Raw genomic sequence first — 15,440 nt, 5'->3', positions numbered from 1 at the left:
TTAAAAAATCTCGTGATTTTCTACAATTTTTAATTTTGATAAATGAACACAAAAGTCATCTTCCAAAAAAAACAGCGTTATTCTACAAAAAAAATAATTCTAAATCTTGTCTAAATTTCGGGGAAACACGGTAAGAAGTACTATACAGTGTACAAAACTGCTATGCGTAAAAAAGCCACATGGTCATTCATTGTGTAGCAGATTTTTGTTCCTTCGAGAAGATCGTAAAAAGGAAACTTTCACAGGTTAGAATTTAAATTCAATTTCTTTTGTTATTTTGAAGATTTACGTATTCGAGTCGCCACCGATCCTAATACCCAGTATAATTAATCAAAGCTTTCTACATATTTCCCACGACCCACTAAGATTCCTTTTGCGACCCACCAGCGGGTCGCGACCCATAGTTTGGGAACCGCTGCGTTGGAGTAATATAGAAGCTATTTATTTACCAGTGCGTATGATGCGTTTAGGACATACACTGGGTGCACTAAGAAAATTTCCCGAATGATGCATGCATGAACAGCGTCTTTCGCATTGAAGCTTATAAGACATGTAATATGGAACAGATGCAGAAGCTGGATGGTTTTCGAGTAAAGTCCTGCTGCCGTCGAAAGCAGTGAGGGAATTACAATAGACCAAAAACTTTAGCGTACGCAAGCCTGTTCAAGCCGCCAAGTCAACTTCTATAAACTGTAGAAAATGTGGACTTCTGTCGTAGGCTCGTAGCCCATGGTGGTCAGGGGCATTCAGAATTTCGATTCAGAGGAATTTGAATATACAGCTTCAGTGAAACCAACCAAATCTCGACTCCATAGCCCTCGGTAGGGGTACCAATCGCATTGACAATACGCCTCAACATGGCGAATTCTATTCTGTGTGCGCCTCAGCTGCGTGTACTCACAAGTACAACTGTGTTAAATTACAAATCAAATCTAAAATTGAATGAAAGTTTCATTCGGATGGATTAGTCGTCCTAGCGATAATTGCGGGTCGTCCTAGCGATAATTGCGGGACCACCTTGCCATCGAGCTTTACAATGACTATTTTGGCATGGAGCCGTTGTATAAATTTCGCCAACGTAAAACCAGAATAAGACGCAAACCAAACAAGACCTCAAGTGCGAAGACAACCACAAATGATGAGAAAACGGGAGAGTGTGTTAATATGAAAGTACACGATTTATTTCAATATTTAGCTAATGCATCCATGACAATATGATTGAACATTTTTCGAACGTCTCGGTATAAATTCGCGTGTTCGTCACTTGGTCTTACTTCAGAATTTTCCTCCACGTTATTTTCGTCTCGATCATCTGAAAACATAATTCGATAATACGGATAAAAAATTATTTAAATATCATTTGATTACTTTATCAGCGAGTGTGATCGTATTTGAGAGTATATTGAATCAGAGTATGTAATAGTTTTTTTTACAAACTAGCAAGAAGAATATTGGTTGGAACAGCGTTACTTAACTCATAATATCTAAGTGAATAATCAATCAGAGCAGTTTTTGTGACCCTCGAACGATCTCACTTTTAATGCATGAAACAAAAATTGTTCATAAATTTATTATTATCTGCGAAGGGTGTGTGTCGTTTACTCGTCGTCAGTTGCTATTAACACAGGAATAGGGTTTCGGGTACGTCATAATTCGAAGTTTAATGTGGCAATTGTTTATAGGTGGGAACTAATGTAGCCCAAATTGTCACATTTGGCAAGTAGTATATAAAGTTTGCCGACCACTGATTTAAAGCTAGACGCTCGCCTGGACTTGGAAATTTGACTAGAACGAGATTCGCTAATCCCGATTTGGTGTAAGCATAATCAATAGGGGATTAAAAAAATCTACCTGTATCTACTTCATTTGGTACTGACGAATCATGTGAAGCAAGATGACAATGTGATATCCGTGATAAATGGAGAAGAATACTGATACAGTTGCGTAACAAAGGCGGAAACGCACTGGAGAATCGACGTAACGACGTCAGAGCAAGAGAAAAAAATTCACATCGCTGATGGGCAGGAAGAACTGGAATGAAGATAGGTAAAATATTAAATCTTGAAGTTGCCTACATGGTTACTACAACATATCCGCTTTGCGAAAACCGCAAAGATGCTCAATCTGTTACTTATTCCAAACAATTATCATAGGGACGTCATAAATTAATCAAGTCTTCAAATTGCTTCCAAGTTTATTACAAAAATCTAGATTTGGGAATAAATTAGAATTATCATTTTCAGGAAGTCTTTAGACTGAAGACGAAAAATGCTGAATAATGTTTGAATACTGAAGAATCATATTGAAAGCCAATTGTACTTGGATGCCAATTAATAAAAATTGGATACAGCTAAGGCTGGCTCACAAACAATAAATTATAAAGATTTAAAAGAAACACATGAAACTGGTTCCATAATTTCAAAAATCATTCTATCCCAAAAAATTGTTACAAAAAGAGAAACGTCACCTGATACCAGCGTAGATAAAACATTGACGCACAACCTTGCAATCGATAATGACTTAGGTAGCGGATAGTGTGTCGATAGATGAGACGCCAGTTGTATTGCAAATAATTGTTTTCCTATGTTTTGTTGTTGTAATAATTCAGGAATGAAATCGAGGCAGATGTGCATGGAAGGAACACCGCCCACAAACACAGGTATTAATTCACTGGGGTATCCCTAAATAAAAGAGAGTGCTTAGAAATGAAAAAGAAGTCAGGAAATATCACTCTCTACATAACCGGTTGTCTAATATAATTCAATTACGTTCGATAGTAAAAACGCTTAAAGTTGGAGTAAAAAAAAAAATTCAAGATTAAAGAAAAAATGAACTAATAACTGAAATACTGTATGTTTAGGTATATGTTTTATTGTACTGTCCCTTGACACAGATTTATTAGGCACCGTAAAGGCCTTTGCCAAATAAACTGGGGTAAAATGATAAGGTCGGTTCAAAGGAGGTGGTTGCTCAAGGTCCAAGTAAAAATTATCAAATAGTAAAATATACAAATTTAATAAATATCTCAGATACTCACTTGAAAATGCACTAATTTTGCCACTTTTGGATTTGCTATAAACATTTGATGAAGTGTTGAGCAAATCAAACAATGAATTTCACGCAAAGACGTCAATAGATTCCCAGGAATCTCTTCACCTAAAGATTAATGCAAAAAAGAACAGAAAAGTAGGGGTTTATAACAAAACACAAATAGCATGACCCTGTAACAATTGAACCAAAGAACGAACGTGAATCACCATCTGGCTCACGCATTACGCCAAGTGTTACAAACACCACTTCTAATCACGACACTGATTACCCAGCGTGCGTCACTGGTTCCAATACAGTACCTATGATAACGTTCAAGAGAATTACTGGACTCCACAAGGTCGTAGGGTGGTTCACATAGGTGCTGGTCGGTCATAGCTTTTGCACCAACCATCAAGTCCACGTAAATGAAACTATTACCTGGTTAACTTTTCATATGCAAGATAATGGATTGGTACCCGAAGGAAAGCACATGATTAAGCAGTCTTATTGACATTTCGAAATTCAATTTCATCTGAGAAGTTAAAATAAGTAAATTTGACCACACAGTAAAGATATTTCCATATCCGAAGATGTCACCAAATTACCTTTCCTTGTGACTCCTATTGTACCAGCCACTTCCCAATCTTTTGCAGTAGGAAGACATGCTTCTATTAATATTTGAATTGCAGCACTATCTTGTGCACTGACCAATGCATAGCATAATTCCTCCTTTTCATTATCAGATACAGGTGGCGCAAAGGATGTTGGTGTATCACTTCGACTCTGAAAATGGTTGGTTGGTCTTATTTTACTATTTGATTTAAAAAAAAAGCAGAAAGAAAAAGTTGGAATTTTTGATCATTCGTTCCAGTTTTCTCTCTCCTTTGTATTATGCATTCTGACGGCAAGGCTATTTGGAACAAACCAAACTGTCTGTACTATTCATCAAAATATTTTAGGAGTTCTCAACCAGTATGAATTGAACCCATGTTTGAGGGTAAATTTTGACTGGTATTGGGGGTAAATTTTTCAAGCAAGAAAGTATATGACCAAATGTGGCTGTTAACAGCAGACTGCAACATCCTCTGTTACACAATTGATATTCCTTAAGCTATCACAGCTAAGAGAACCGACTAGCATCGGACCTTTTTTCTATATTTCACTTACAGTTTAATGAAATTGACAGTATCCGCAGTTGAGGGGTAGGTAAATTTTACGTTACAATTCGTCAAAAAATTAACACAAGAATATAAAGGTGCATAATCACTGCTCTAGTTATAATCAAACAATACTCCCGGCGTAGAAAACTTATGTAAAGATGGGCTACATAACAATTTTCTTAATTAGTTTCAAATGTCCAACCTATCAGAGACGTTAAACACCAACATAAAATTTCATAACATTCTCACCGGTATAGCAGGTGTAGTAACAGGTGGAATAGTTGGATTCGATTTCACCAAAGCAGAATAATGAACCCTTGATGCTGCGAGACATGCGCTGACCATTCTCAAAACAATAGAAAGAATTTCTGGGCCTCGAAATACTCTGTCGTCCAGAGATAGTATGGTGAGAGGATCTTCGACAAGATTATCTAAAGTTATATCTTGTTGTTTCAATTTAAATTCAGAACCTCTTGATGGATTTGATCTCAACTCATTGCACGTCAGGACCCATAATCTGAAAAATCAAATAAATATTTTGCTAATATCTTAATAGTATAATACAAACACTGCTATAATGATTCTTATAAAGTCCAAGAAAATTACAAGAAAATAAAGTCAAAGCATCTGATGTTTTGGTAATCTTCCTTTCTCCATATGGAAAATGAAAAACTTGTATCATCCTAAGTACATCATAATATGAAAAAGATGTTCATAGAGGAAAGTCAATTAAAAGGCTTAATCATATGACAAACCCAAACCACCACATGTCAAGTTACTTCGATCGATAAGTCATGTCCAACCCAAATGCCATTTGGGGCCACAAATTGTATTTCAGTTTTGCCGTGGGCCCCACAGTAAATAACATGTCACACAACATAAATAACAGTTTAATTTTAAGGAATATGTGAAGAATGGATGTTGGTTTCAAGTAGTGATTTGTAACAATTTTCCATCTTTCAGGAACAAAATTAATGAGTTCAAGTTGTATATATTTTCGCAGCCTCTTCCACTAGAATGTGGAATAAACACATGAAAATTTTGAATGAAATGTGGACTAATTAATTCAAATAATAAACAACTGGTTGAAAATTGGGGGATAAAGCCTCTTGTGGGCTGCACAAACTTGTCTCCGGGCAGGACGCCACTGACCACAACAGCCAACTATGTCAAAAAGAATATTCCCAAATACAATATTAAAAAGCAACATACTTGCATGGAATAACAGAATTTAATTTCAACCACAATTTACAAGCTTCTTGCTTTACTCGACGTGACACGTCTTCTTCCAATAGTTTCCATAACCCTTTTGTTAGAGGTTCTGCATATGGTATTGTTAATTGAGTACTGAATTTAGTGGATGTCAATGTACGGAGATGCATCAATGCAAGCGCAGGGTTAACATCAGCATGCAGAAGACCTGGAATAACAGTAACAGCATAAGAGTTATAGCAGATCTTGTGCAGCTTTGCAGGAGAATATTCTCCTTTTGAAGATCTTGGTTAGAAGGTGAGTGTAACCCAGGGGTCGGCAACCTACGATCTGCGGGCTGGATCCGACCCGCGGAGTACTATAATCCGGCCTGCGAAGCTTCACTGAATTATAGTAACAAAACAGCTGTTTTGACGATTATATTCTTTACGTAACAGAATTTATTGGGAGACACGCGTAGACTAAATTATATTATAATCTAACAACAAGTATAAAATTCACAATTACTCGTTTAATGAGCCTATAATTTGATTATAATTAGACAAATGACAACAGAACGCAGAAAAGTTGATGCTAAGTGTAAAGGGCTCCATGGTGCCGAAAATATTCAAATGGAACTTTTTGAGATGCAACACAATGTAACACTGCTTGAATTTTATTATGAATAGTGTCCTCCGCTCGATTTTCAACTTTCTAAAAGTATGTGCGGCCCGCCAATGACTTGCAATTGCAATTTGCAACCCTTAATTTTGGTCTGCGTGCGACAAACGGTTGCGGACCCCTGGTGTCACTGTATGGAACTGCAAAATGCTGGAACAGGAGATTAAATAAATTGAATTAAATTATAGTTGCATGACATTTTATAAAACACTACATCAAAAAAGGCCACGGATACCATGTGTTTGATAGCCGTAAAGACTTTCGAGATCAATAGAGCCCATCTAATTTAATCAACCATGATGAGTTGGGCATGGGGCATGAAATTTAAACATTTGATGGCTAAGTCAGGCCTAATGTGACGATCGGAGTTCCACAGTTAGACACATCTACACAAAAAATACCTTTATACAGCAAGTCTGGTGAAAACGAACTTTTCGTTTTGCCTAGTTCAGGCTGCCCTGTTTCTATTGACATGGATGATGTCACATCTAATTCCGAGATCCAGTCTTCAACCTGAATTTATATTATGATATATTATGGAATAGACATTTCTCAAACATAATTCCTAAAAAAGGCATTGCTAACCCAAGAATTATTTGGTCAACAAAAGATCTTGATCTTTTGAAAGGTGTTACCGCCTTTCACAGATATGAGAAGAGGATGGAAAGCTACAAAAGTTGCCAAAACTTCAAATGAGGTTTAAAACACTATGCTTAAAAGAATTATATGCATGATATTACCTTGTGCCTTAAAATATTAATGAAAAGGCATTATTAGAATAGATACTAATCGGGCTTTGGGCATTGTGATAATACATGAAACATGAATATAAGTGAAAGAGATGAAAGAATTTCATTACCATTTTCGTTTATCATCATCAACGGCAAGCAATTGTGATTTGAACAGATAATATCTTCCTATGCAGTGGTCAGTGCATGAAATATCTACAACTAATTTATAAACTCAGTTACCTGACAGAGATGGGGAAGATGTGTGGCAAGTAGTCCAAGAAGAGCAGGATAAAGCCTATCGCATGACTGTGGTTCAAGTTGGGCTCTGTGTAACAGTAGTTTAACAGGAATATTATTGATGAGACTGGATGGATATCGCTTAGGACCGCTTGGCAATGTAACTGAAAAATTAAATACATGTCATAATTGTTATGTTATCAAAGTAATAATCATTGGTTGAGCCATTTGCAGAATAACTTTTAGTGGCGCTAATCAAATTTACCATGCATGTCATCTTCTTTTATTTTCAATTGAATTCTCAACTTGTATATTAATTGTGACACTATACTTATACCCTTATCAAAAAACCACTTATCAGTTATCATGTCTACTTTCTTTACAAGACAATTCAACCAAATTTTGATTTTGCAAATTCAAAAGCTTCAGAAGCGCGTTTCATAAATTGGATTATAGGACCTTCTATCAATGAACTTGGCTAATCGTGGAAAATAGTGGCAAAAATATTATATTATTTAATACATGATAATAAACCTACCCAGTGTTTTCATGTGATTTAATACAGAATCTTCATACAGAAGAACATAATATAAAATTAAAAGTTGTGATGTGAGACTTGGTTCTTGAGTAGAGTCAGGTGATGTAGCAGTAGATCCATCAAGTGTTATTTTGTCACTGAAAATTGACATTATCTCTTCTTCTGTCAAGGGATTGTTTAACATTCCTTTATCATGACCTTAAATTCAAATATTTATTTATTATTAATAATATTATTTTAAAAATCAAAATTTTAAAAATCAACTGGCAACATTCTAAACATTTTCAATATTGCTAAATTCTATATTAACCTACCTTTAGTATGTGGGGTTACTACTGTAGAAACATATTGTCTTATTAAAGATGGCAATTGAGGATGAAGTGGAGATGACGTTGTACATATTTGTTTGTAGATCCATTCCTGAAATTTAATAAGAATTGAATGTCGATAATGTTCATACCAAGTACCAACCTTGGGAATTCCTATATAATATGAGGATATATAAGTATATAAAAAAACTTACTTTAATTGAGACTCTGCTCTTTGAGAAAGCTCTACTTTTAAGTAGTTGATAAACACAATGTAGGGGAAGGTATCCAGTCATTGTGGCATTGAGTGATTTAGTGACAGGAACATTTACTGCATGAGCTGCGACAACCTGTAAAAATATGCAACTTGGGATCAGGATAGCTTTCTACGTTTACTTCATACAGTGGCAGTGACGATAATTAAATAGATAAGATAAGTATATATGCATGGGTTCGCTCGTCGTCGTTGAGTGGTTCACCTAACCAGTGGTGGGATTCAAATTTTTTGTCAGCCGGTTCCTTCACAAAAGTCATATTCTTCAGCCGGTTCTGTTAAAAACAGAACATTGACAGTAACCAGTAATGCTGGCCGGTTCGCTGATCTCATAAAATTCCGTGAAACAGTTCTATAGAACTGGTGCAAACCGGCTGAATCCCACCACTGCACCTAACCGGAGGTCGGTTACGGTTTCCTCCACTATCAAGTCCATGCATCTGAAACAAATAACTGGCTAACTAATCCCACACCCAACTGGTATGTACTGGTAACGGCACAAGAGAGAACAGTTATTCATATGCTAGATTTACACCAAGGTGAAAATTCTCGGTAGCCATCTTTCCTCATCCTCAAGTATTTTTAAAAGGCCCACAGAATGTAAGAGTATATATAAATGAGTGAAGTATTCATATTGTATCAATAAATCACAAATAACATAGAAATGATAATTATAAGGCTTCACTGACTTGAGTGGTGAAAACTTCTTCTGTAAAAATTTGTCTCATTCTTGTGAGCGAAGACGTTGGAACTTTAATTCTCATTCCGAGTGTAGAACAAGCTAACTCAGCAACTGCATGACGTTGATCGCTGTGTAGATGAATTGCCATCAAGAGCAATTGCTCCGCAAAAGATCCCCCTTCTGGACCAGCACTATGAGTCACAAAAACAAAAAGGTTACGGATTTTATAACTATTTGAGTTTGAAAATGAAACTATCATTTCAACATTATGTTATTCATAAAGCTGCCTGCTTCAAAAATGGATTTAATAAAACTTGTTTTTATGTTGATTGTTTCAAAAAGCAAGAAGAAATAGTGATATAATAATGCATTATCTTTACAACCATGTTTTTTTAAAGAAGATAGCGATAATTGAAATATCATTAGAATACCCAATATAACTTTAAAGTAAAACAGCAGTGTATCGGTAGTTACTAGATACTGAATAACAACATCCTATAAATACGAATAAATTCTTGCTGAAGAGTGGAGACGCTTGTATTGTCTAGTTTCAATGGAAAACTCTTCGATGAACAGAACCTCCTTTTCGGAAGCAACCTATGTTATGTTGCCATAGCTTGTTAACAAAGAATAAAGGAGGCCTGTAAATTCAGGTTTGATTTAATAATAATGCAAAAACCAAAAGAAATATGAAACATAATAAGCTTACTTTTGAAGTTCTGAAGATCGGCTTGCAAGCCATTTAATCCAATTTATAGAACGTTTCTCTTTATCTTGATCCCTATAAAAACATTTATAAGGTGAAATTGAAGATTATGAAGAATAGTACAATCCTCACCGAAAAAGCAAGTAGACTTACACAATCAAAGCAGAGCAAGCAAGCAACATACTCAATGAAAGAGACATAAAACGAATTCCTGCTGCTGTGAGAGGAGGAAAGCAAGTAATGAGGCGAAGTACTAAATCTGATTCCACTTCTGAAAACCTGAAACCAAATATAACTTACATAAATCTGAATACTCAAATTTGAATTTGAGGAGATGGGTGTAAAATAACATAACAATGAAAAAAGCCTTACTTGAGTCCTGCTATTGCTTTCAATGCACAGCATAGTCGAATCAACGTAGTTGCTCTTAGACATTGTTCTTCATTTAAAATACACATTGTTGTATCAATCAAATCATCTTCCATCATTGAATCTGTATTGACAAGAAGCAATGAGAAATATACAAATAGATGGGTTATGAAGTTATAAATATGGACAGAAATACATAGGAATATATAGTGCTGAAAGTATTGTCAAATGGATTTATTAGCCCAAAGTAGCATAAACATCTTTTGAAAAATACCAACCGGATTAAATAAAACTTAAATGTTTAATAAGAAAGCAGATAGAAACAAAATGATTTAAAACCACAATACCTTGTCTTAATGAGGAGTCTAGAGTAGATTCATTCATTATTTGAGAGGATACAACTATAGTCCGTAATTCTTTCTCTAGTTCTTTTCGTAAATAGTTTGGGTGAATCTGGGAAGAAAAACTATCAATTAACAACTGCAATGTCATCAATAGTATAATTTGAGAGCCAAAACACTTTTTATGACACAATTATTAGGCTTCATCCTTCGCTTCATACCCTACAAAGAGGCACTCAGACATAGTAAGCTACTCACTTTGTAGTTCTGTCATTCAGTGTACTGATTTATTAACTAGGGTGGATGGAGTATGAACCCGGCCTAAATCTTTTTGTGAGAAATTGGGTAAAGAATTGGGGACATATAAGTAGTATAATATATATGCTATTAATATTATTTTTCAAACTCATCATCGATAGAAACGTCTTATCAAATATCTGGCCGGTATATATTTCAGATATAAAGTGACAGTCAAAACATGCAAACCACTAAATTTCCTTACACCACATTGAACAGCATATAAAGAGTTCAAGTCGAGTCTCCCAAATTGTTCAAATTTATAATCAAAGCTTGAATGAAGTTCTTCAACATAGTCAGAATTGAATACAAAAATGAACAAATGAATCTTACAATATACCCATTATTAATAGTCTGAATAGTACTTACATCTTGAGAGCTTTTGATATATGAAGCAAACCATGATCTAATTTTAGCATTGCTGCCAAGAAGAAGACCACTGACAAATGTTACTAATTCACTGACACGTCCATCACTCATTATGTGAGATCCCATGATATGATTAAGTGTAAGTGATATTGCTAGGCTTGGCAATTTACAATATTGAACCTGGAAAATTGAATATATTATCCAAGGCAATTCAACTTCTAGACCCAATAAAACATGAGACCTATTTTAAATGCCTCGCCATTTGTTGAGCACTAAGGTGCCATAATTGGAGGATGGAAACATGTGTAATGTTATGTTTTTTCAAAAAATGCAAAATTATAAACAAAATAGCAGGACCCACAGACTACTATCTAATGAAAGTGATTGTACCAGTAGTTGGAAAGAATTTAATGTTTTGTCACAACAACAATAATTTAGAAAAAAGGGTCCATGTCCATGTGGTGCCGATCTTGTGTCCAGTAATAAATATAATATGCTAGTATTTTGATAAAAGATGGAACAATGACAAATATGATGATGTTTATTATTTGAATTGGTACAAGCGAGATTGTGAATCGCCGCCATCTTGATTCTTTGTTTATTTATTAATCCATATTTTTGAAATGCAATTATTCATAAGATGAAAAAGGAAAAGAATGCTATTCATCAAGACCAACAGCATAATAATGCAACGATCCACATGTAAACTTTGTATTCAATAAAAATGCATCCATCATAGATTCGATTAATCAATTGTAAACCCAATAAAATTTGTCATAGAAAAGTTATCAGGCATATTAAGGTAAAAATACTTGGGATTACTTACAGTCAATGCTCTAATATTAGAAGCAATATCTGGTTTCATGGAGCAAATCATTTCGATACAACTTTTTCTTCTTTCCTCAATGCATTTCATGCTTGACTTTGACTGTGATATGTCATTCATTGTATGATTTTTAATAATGCATTGACAAACTGGTAAAATTGAAGCAGGATTGTTTGCAAGCTGTAAAATATGAATATATTGAAATCAAATTTATCAAAGCAAGGAAAAGAACTCCAACCAGCTCATGCATTAAAAAAATAACTTGTCACCAGGGATGTTCAGAACGAATCGATTATCGAAATAAATTCAAAATTCATTATATTCGATATAGTAAATCTTTATTCAAAAATTAGGGATTTTTAGCAGTCGGACAATGTATCAATGGATCAAATGTACGATATCTCAACTGGTAAGTAACAACACAGCAAAAGCAATGACCTTATATATTTATGCTGTTTTAGATGTGATCAATACGAGAACAATATGGTGATTTATGTAATTTTTCACATGAGCGTATTTAAAATGTATTCAATATTCCATATTCAAAACTATTTTCTCAGAATGTATTCGAAACAGTAAAAGACTTGGTTTTGGCCATCATTGCTTATCGCACATCGAAGATTGAAGACTGTTATTAATTAGATGATGAGCCGTCATATGACTAAGTCAGTCGTATTGCATGCCTCACTTGATAATTCAAGAATCACATGTACACTTAACGTTCACATTCAAATTCACATGGAAGCACCAAAAATACAGGAAGTTATAGGTGTAGTTGATGTGATACACATACAGCTTACTTATCTGACAAGTAGGTTTAGAAATCTGGAATTGCATTATAATTATCTTGAATGTCCTGCATATAATAAACGATACTGAAAGGCAAAGATTTTGACAGAGTTCAAATAACCATAGCTGATGGAAATATCAAAAGTGATCTTACCAATTTACATAAAACCTTTCCTCCATTGGGAACATACATCAGTGCTTCTGCCATGTCCAATATATTTAATAATGTTGGCAATTCTAACAAACAGAAATAAATACTTTGCTAAAAATTTCACTTCATATTAGAGACAAGAGAGCTACGCACAAATATATGGACACGTTAGACCAGAGCGAATCAGTCCTTACCGGTACCTTTGACGCTACCGGTACCCTCAAAAAAGTTCTGAATTTCCAGTAGCAAGAATTTTGCAGAATCAAAACGTACAGCCAGTCATGACACTGACTAAAATCCGTGTTCCCATGGATAAAAAATAATACAGCAAAATTTTAGACGAAATATCAAATTTCATAGAATTCACGCAAAATTTTGAAATAAATAAAAGTAATAGCCTTCTAGCGAAAAAATTAATCTTTAACCACTGAAAATTTCAAAGCAATTGGTCCAGTATTCGAAGAGAAAAGCGACTTTTAAAAACGTGTCAAAGAACAAGAACAACAACAACATAATATTGAAACGATCGTTATGTCCACTAAACGTGTCCAATAAAGCTATGTTAAACTTTATTCATACGGGAATATGGTATACACAATCAGTATGACCATTGCAAGTTGCAACATCTATAACAAGGTTTAACAAAGTTTACAACATCAACAATAAAATCAAATTTACAGAAAGTTGAGAACTTTAGCACCCAAATATCGCTTGTTTCTTATTTTACCTGCGACTGCAATACAAAGAACATCAGAAACAACTTGAAGATAAGCAATACAACTAAATAATTCAGATTTTGTAGCAAATCCATCATCATCTAAGACTAAGGATTTTGATCCTTCACCTGTTTAGAAGAAATATGGCACCATAAAATTATCAAATTTGTATTTACCGTAATAACTACAATATATATAACTATGATACAAATTTCATATTAGGCAATGAAGTTTTCTATTAATTAAGGAAAAGGTTAGACGTAGTGCATCAGGCATAGCAGCAAAAATTCAAATCATTCTGATAGTTTTATTATAATCTTGTAACCTGAATTTGAAAATGCAACCAGCAATGGCATGATATCTGAAATCAGTAAACGCAATTTTCGAGCAGGTTCACTTCTTTCAAATTCTAAGATGAGACCATGTTTTTGGAGATTGGATGTAATTACACTTCTGCCTCCAGTTGTAATTTTTTGCCTATAAAACAAATTAACAGAAGTTATGCCTTTCTTGAAAATCTTAGATAGGCCTGTATCATAAATTACACACTGAATCACACTGATGTCAAAATTTTCGAAAGGTAGTATTCAAAGTTAAGCATATATAAAAAGCTTCGAATTATTCTTATACCATAATTTAATCGTGCATGCCAAAAGCTTAAAGAAACTTTTCTTGTATTAGTCAAAGTTACTTGTGCAAAATATTACAGTTGTATTTAATGATAGTTATGCAAATATTTCTATTTCCAACTCGATTGCAAATTGACTTTGAGAAAACTAGCATGAAAATATTCCACTCCCACTATATTTTTATACATGAAGAACGATAATGATTGGTTATGCGTAGAACTAGGCATTTTAAATTGAGTATTCAAATGGAATAGTAAATTATTTGAATCGGTTCAGGCGAGAATTGTGAATCGTCGGCATCTTGTTTGTGTCCACCCAAAGAATAAGATGAATCATTCATTTTTTTATTTATTGTGCCATATTTTTAAAACACAATTGTGACATATGACTCTTTTCACCTGAGTAAGTTATTGATGAGGCATGTTTCTTGTGCGTGAACACTCATCGAACTGTCTGAGTGATAGATTTCATATTTTCGAAGTAATCGAAATTTGATTTTGAAATCATCAGATACAGTATTCGAAAATGCCCAGACCCAGTTATGAGACTAGTAGAAATTTTACAAATGGCAATCTTACTAACAGTAACACAAAGTTGAGTTTAAAATTCTTGAAACAAAGTAATGAGGTTAATCTCAATGTTTGGTGATTGTGATGGTTGAAATGTAAACATATGCATAAAAAATAGAAGAATAAACACCTTGTTTTTTGTTCTGTTTTAGCATCAATTTCTAAAGCATGAAAATCAACAGATAACAGAGCGACAATGTCATTGACATCTTCTATTCCTGATAATAACTGCATTAGATCTTTCTGATTTTCTTCCCATCTAAAATAAAAAATATTGAAATGAATTTTTAACGAACTCAGTGTTAGATAATATCACAATTAGAATGTTTTATGAACTATAAGCAAAGATACATACGATATATGCCTAACAACGATTTCAATTTAGATAAGCTATTTGCGTTTTTACTTGTATATAACAATACATGCGAATGCCGAAAGACAATTCAAATTATTATTGCATTTGAACAGCAATTTCTCAATAATCGATATTTATACTAAAAACCAAATAGAGAGTAAGATGGGAATGAATATTCGAGCATTTTTATAAATTTCTCGAATAAACAAATTTGAAAAAATATATTCACATCTTCATATTTTACCTCCATGTTTTGTCCAATGAAGAACACAACAGCATGCGACTGAGAGAAGGTAGCAAAGGTCTGATGGATGAAGCAGGATTTTGTAATAACGTATTAATGTCAAGATTTGCATATGCTTCCAATATTTCAGGAGCTATATTGGCGAGCATGATTTTTTATTTTTCTTCTAAAATGCACATATGAAAACTACACTATCTTCTATGTAAATCTAAATAAATATAAAGGTTGCTTCAAATTTAAATGCTTA

General features: G+C 34.0%; 1 protein-coding gene across 1 annotated transcript; it reads right to left on the bottom strand.

Annotated features, from left to right (window-relative positions):
• Positions 1-1,159: 1,159 nt before the first annotated feature.
• Positions 1,160-15,427, bottom strand: LOC120343119 (integrator complex subunit 2-like). Its single transcript, XM_039412232.2, has 24 exons — positions 15,194-15,427; positions 14,725-14,853; positions 13,722-13,873; positions 13,408-13,524; positions 12,684-12,766; positions 11,741-11,920; positions 10,915-11,094; positions 10,255-10,360; positions 9,911-10,031; positions 9,692-9,817; positions 9,542-9,613; positions 8,840-9,023; positions 8,092-8,226; positions 7,883-7,988; positions 7,569-7,766; positions 7,034-7,194; positions 6,464-6,575; positions 5,403-5,610; positions 4,440-4,707; positions 3,636-3,813; positions 3,038-3,156; positions 2,468-2,681; positions 1,852-2,031; positions 1,160-1,312 (listed from the first exon to the last, which is right to left on the bottom strand). The coding sequence occupies exons 1-24, from the start codon at positions 15,340-15,342 to the stop codon at positions 1,185-1,187; spliced, it is 3,606 nt and encodes a 1,201-aa protein (XP_039268166.2). The 5' UTR covers positions 15,343-15,427; the 3' UTR covers positions 1,160-1,184.
• Between the last annotated feature and the right edge of the window lie 13 nt (positions 15,428-15,440).

The sequence above is a fragment of the Styela clava genome, chromosome 3 (assembly GCF_964204865.1).
Source record: "Styela clava chromosome 3, kaStyClav1.hap1.2, whole genome shotgun sequence".
NCBI classification, from domain to species: domain Eukaryota; kingdom Metazoa; phylum Chordata; class Ascidiacea; order Stolidobranchia; family Styelidae; genus Styela; species Styela clava.
The sequence above is the reverse complement of the archived record's forward strand: the minus strand, read 5'-3'. Positions and strand labels throughout refer to the sequence as shown.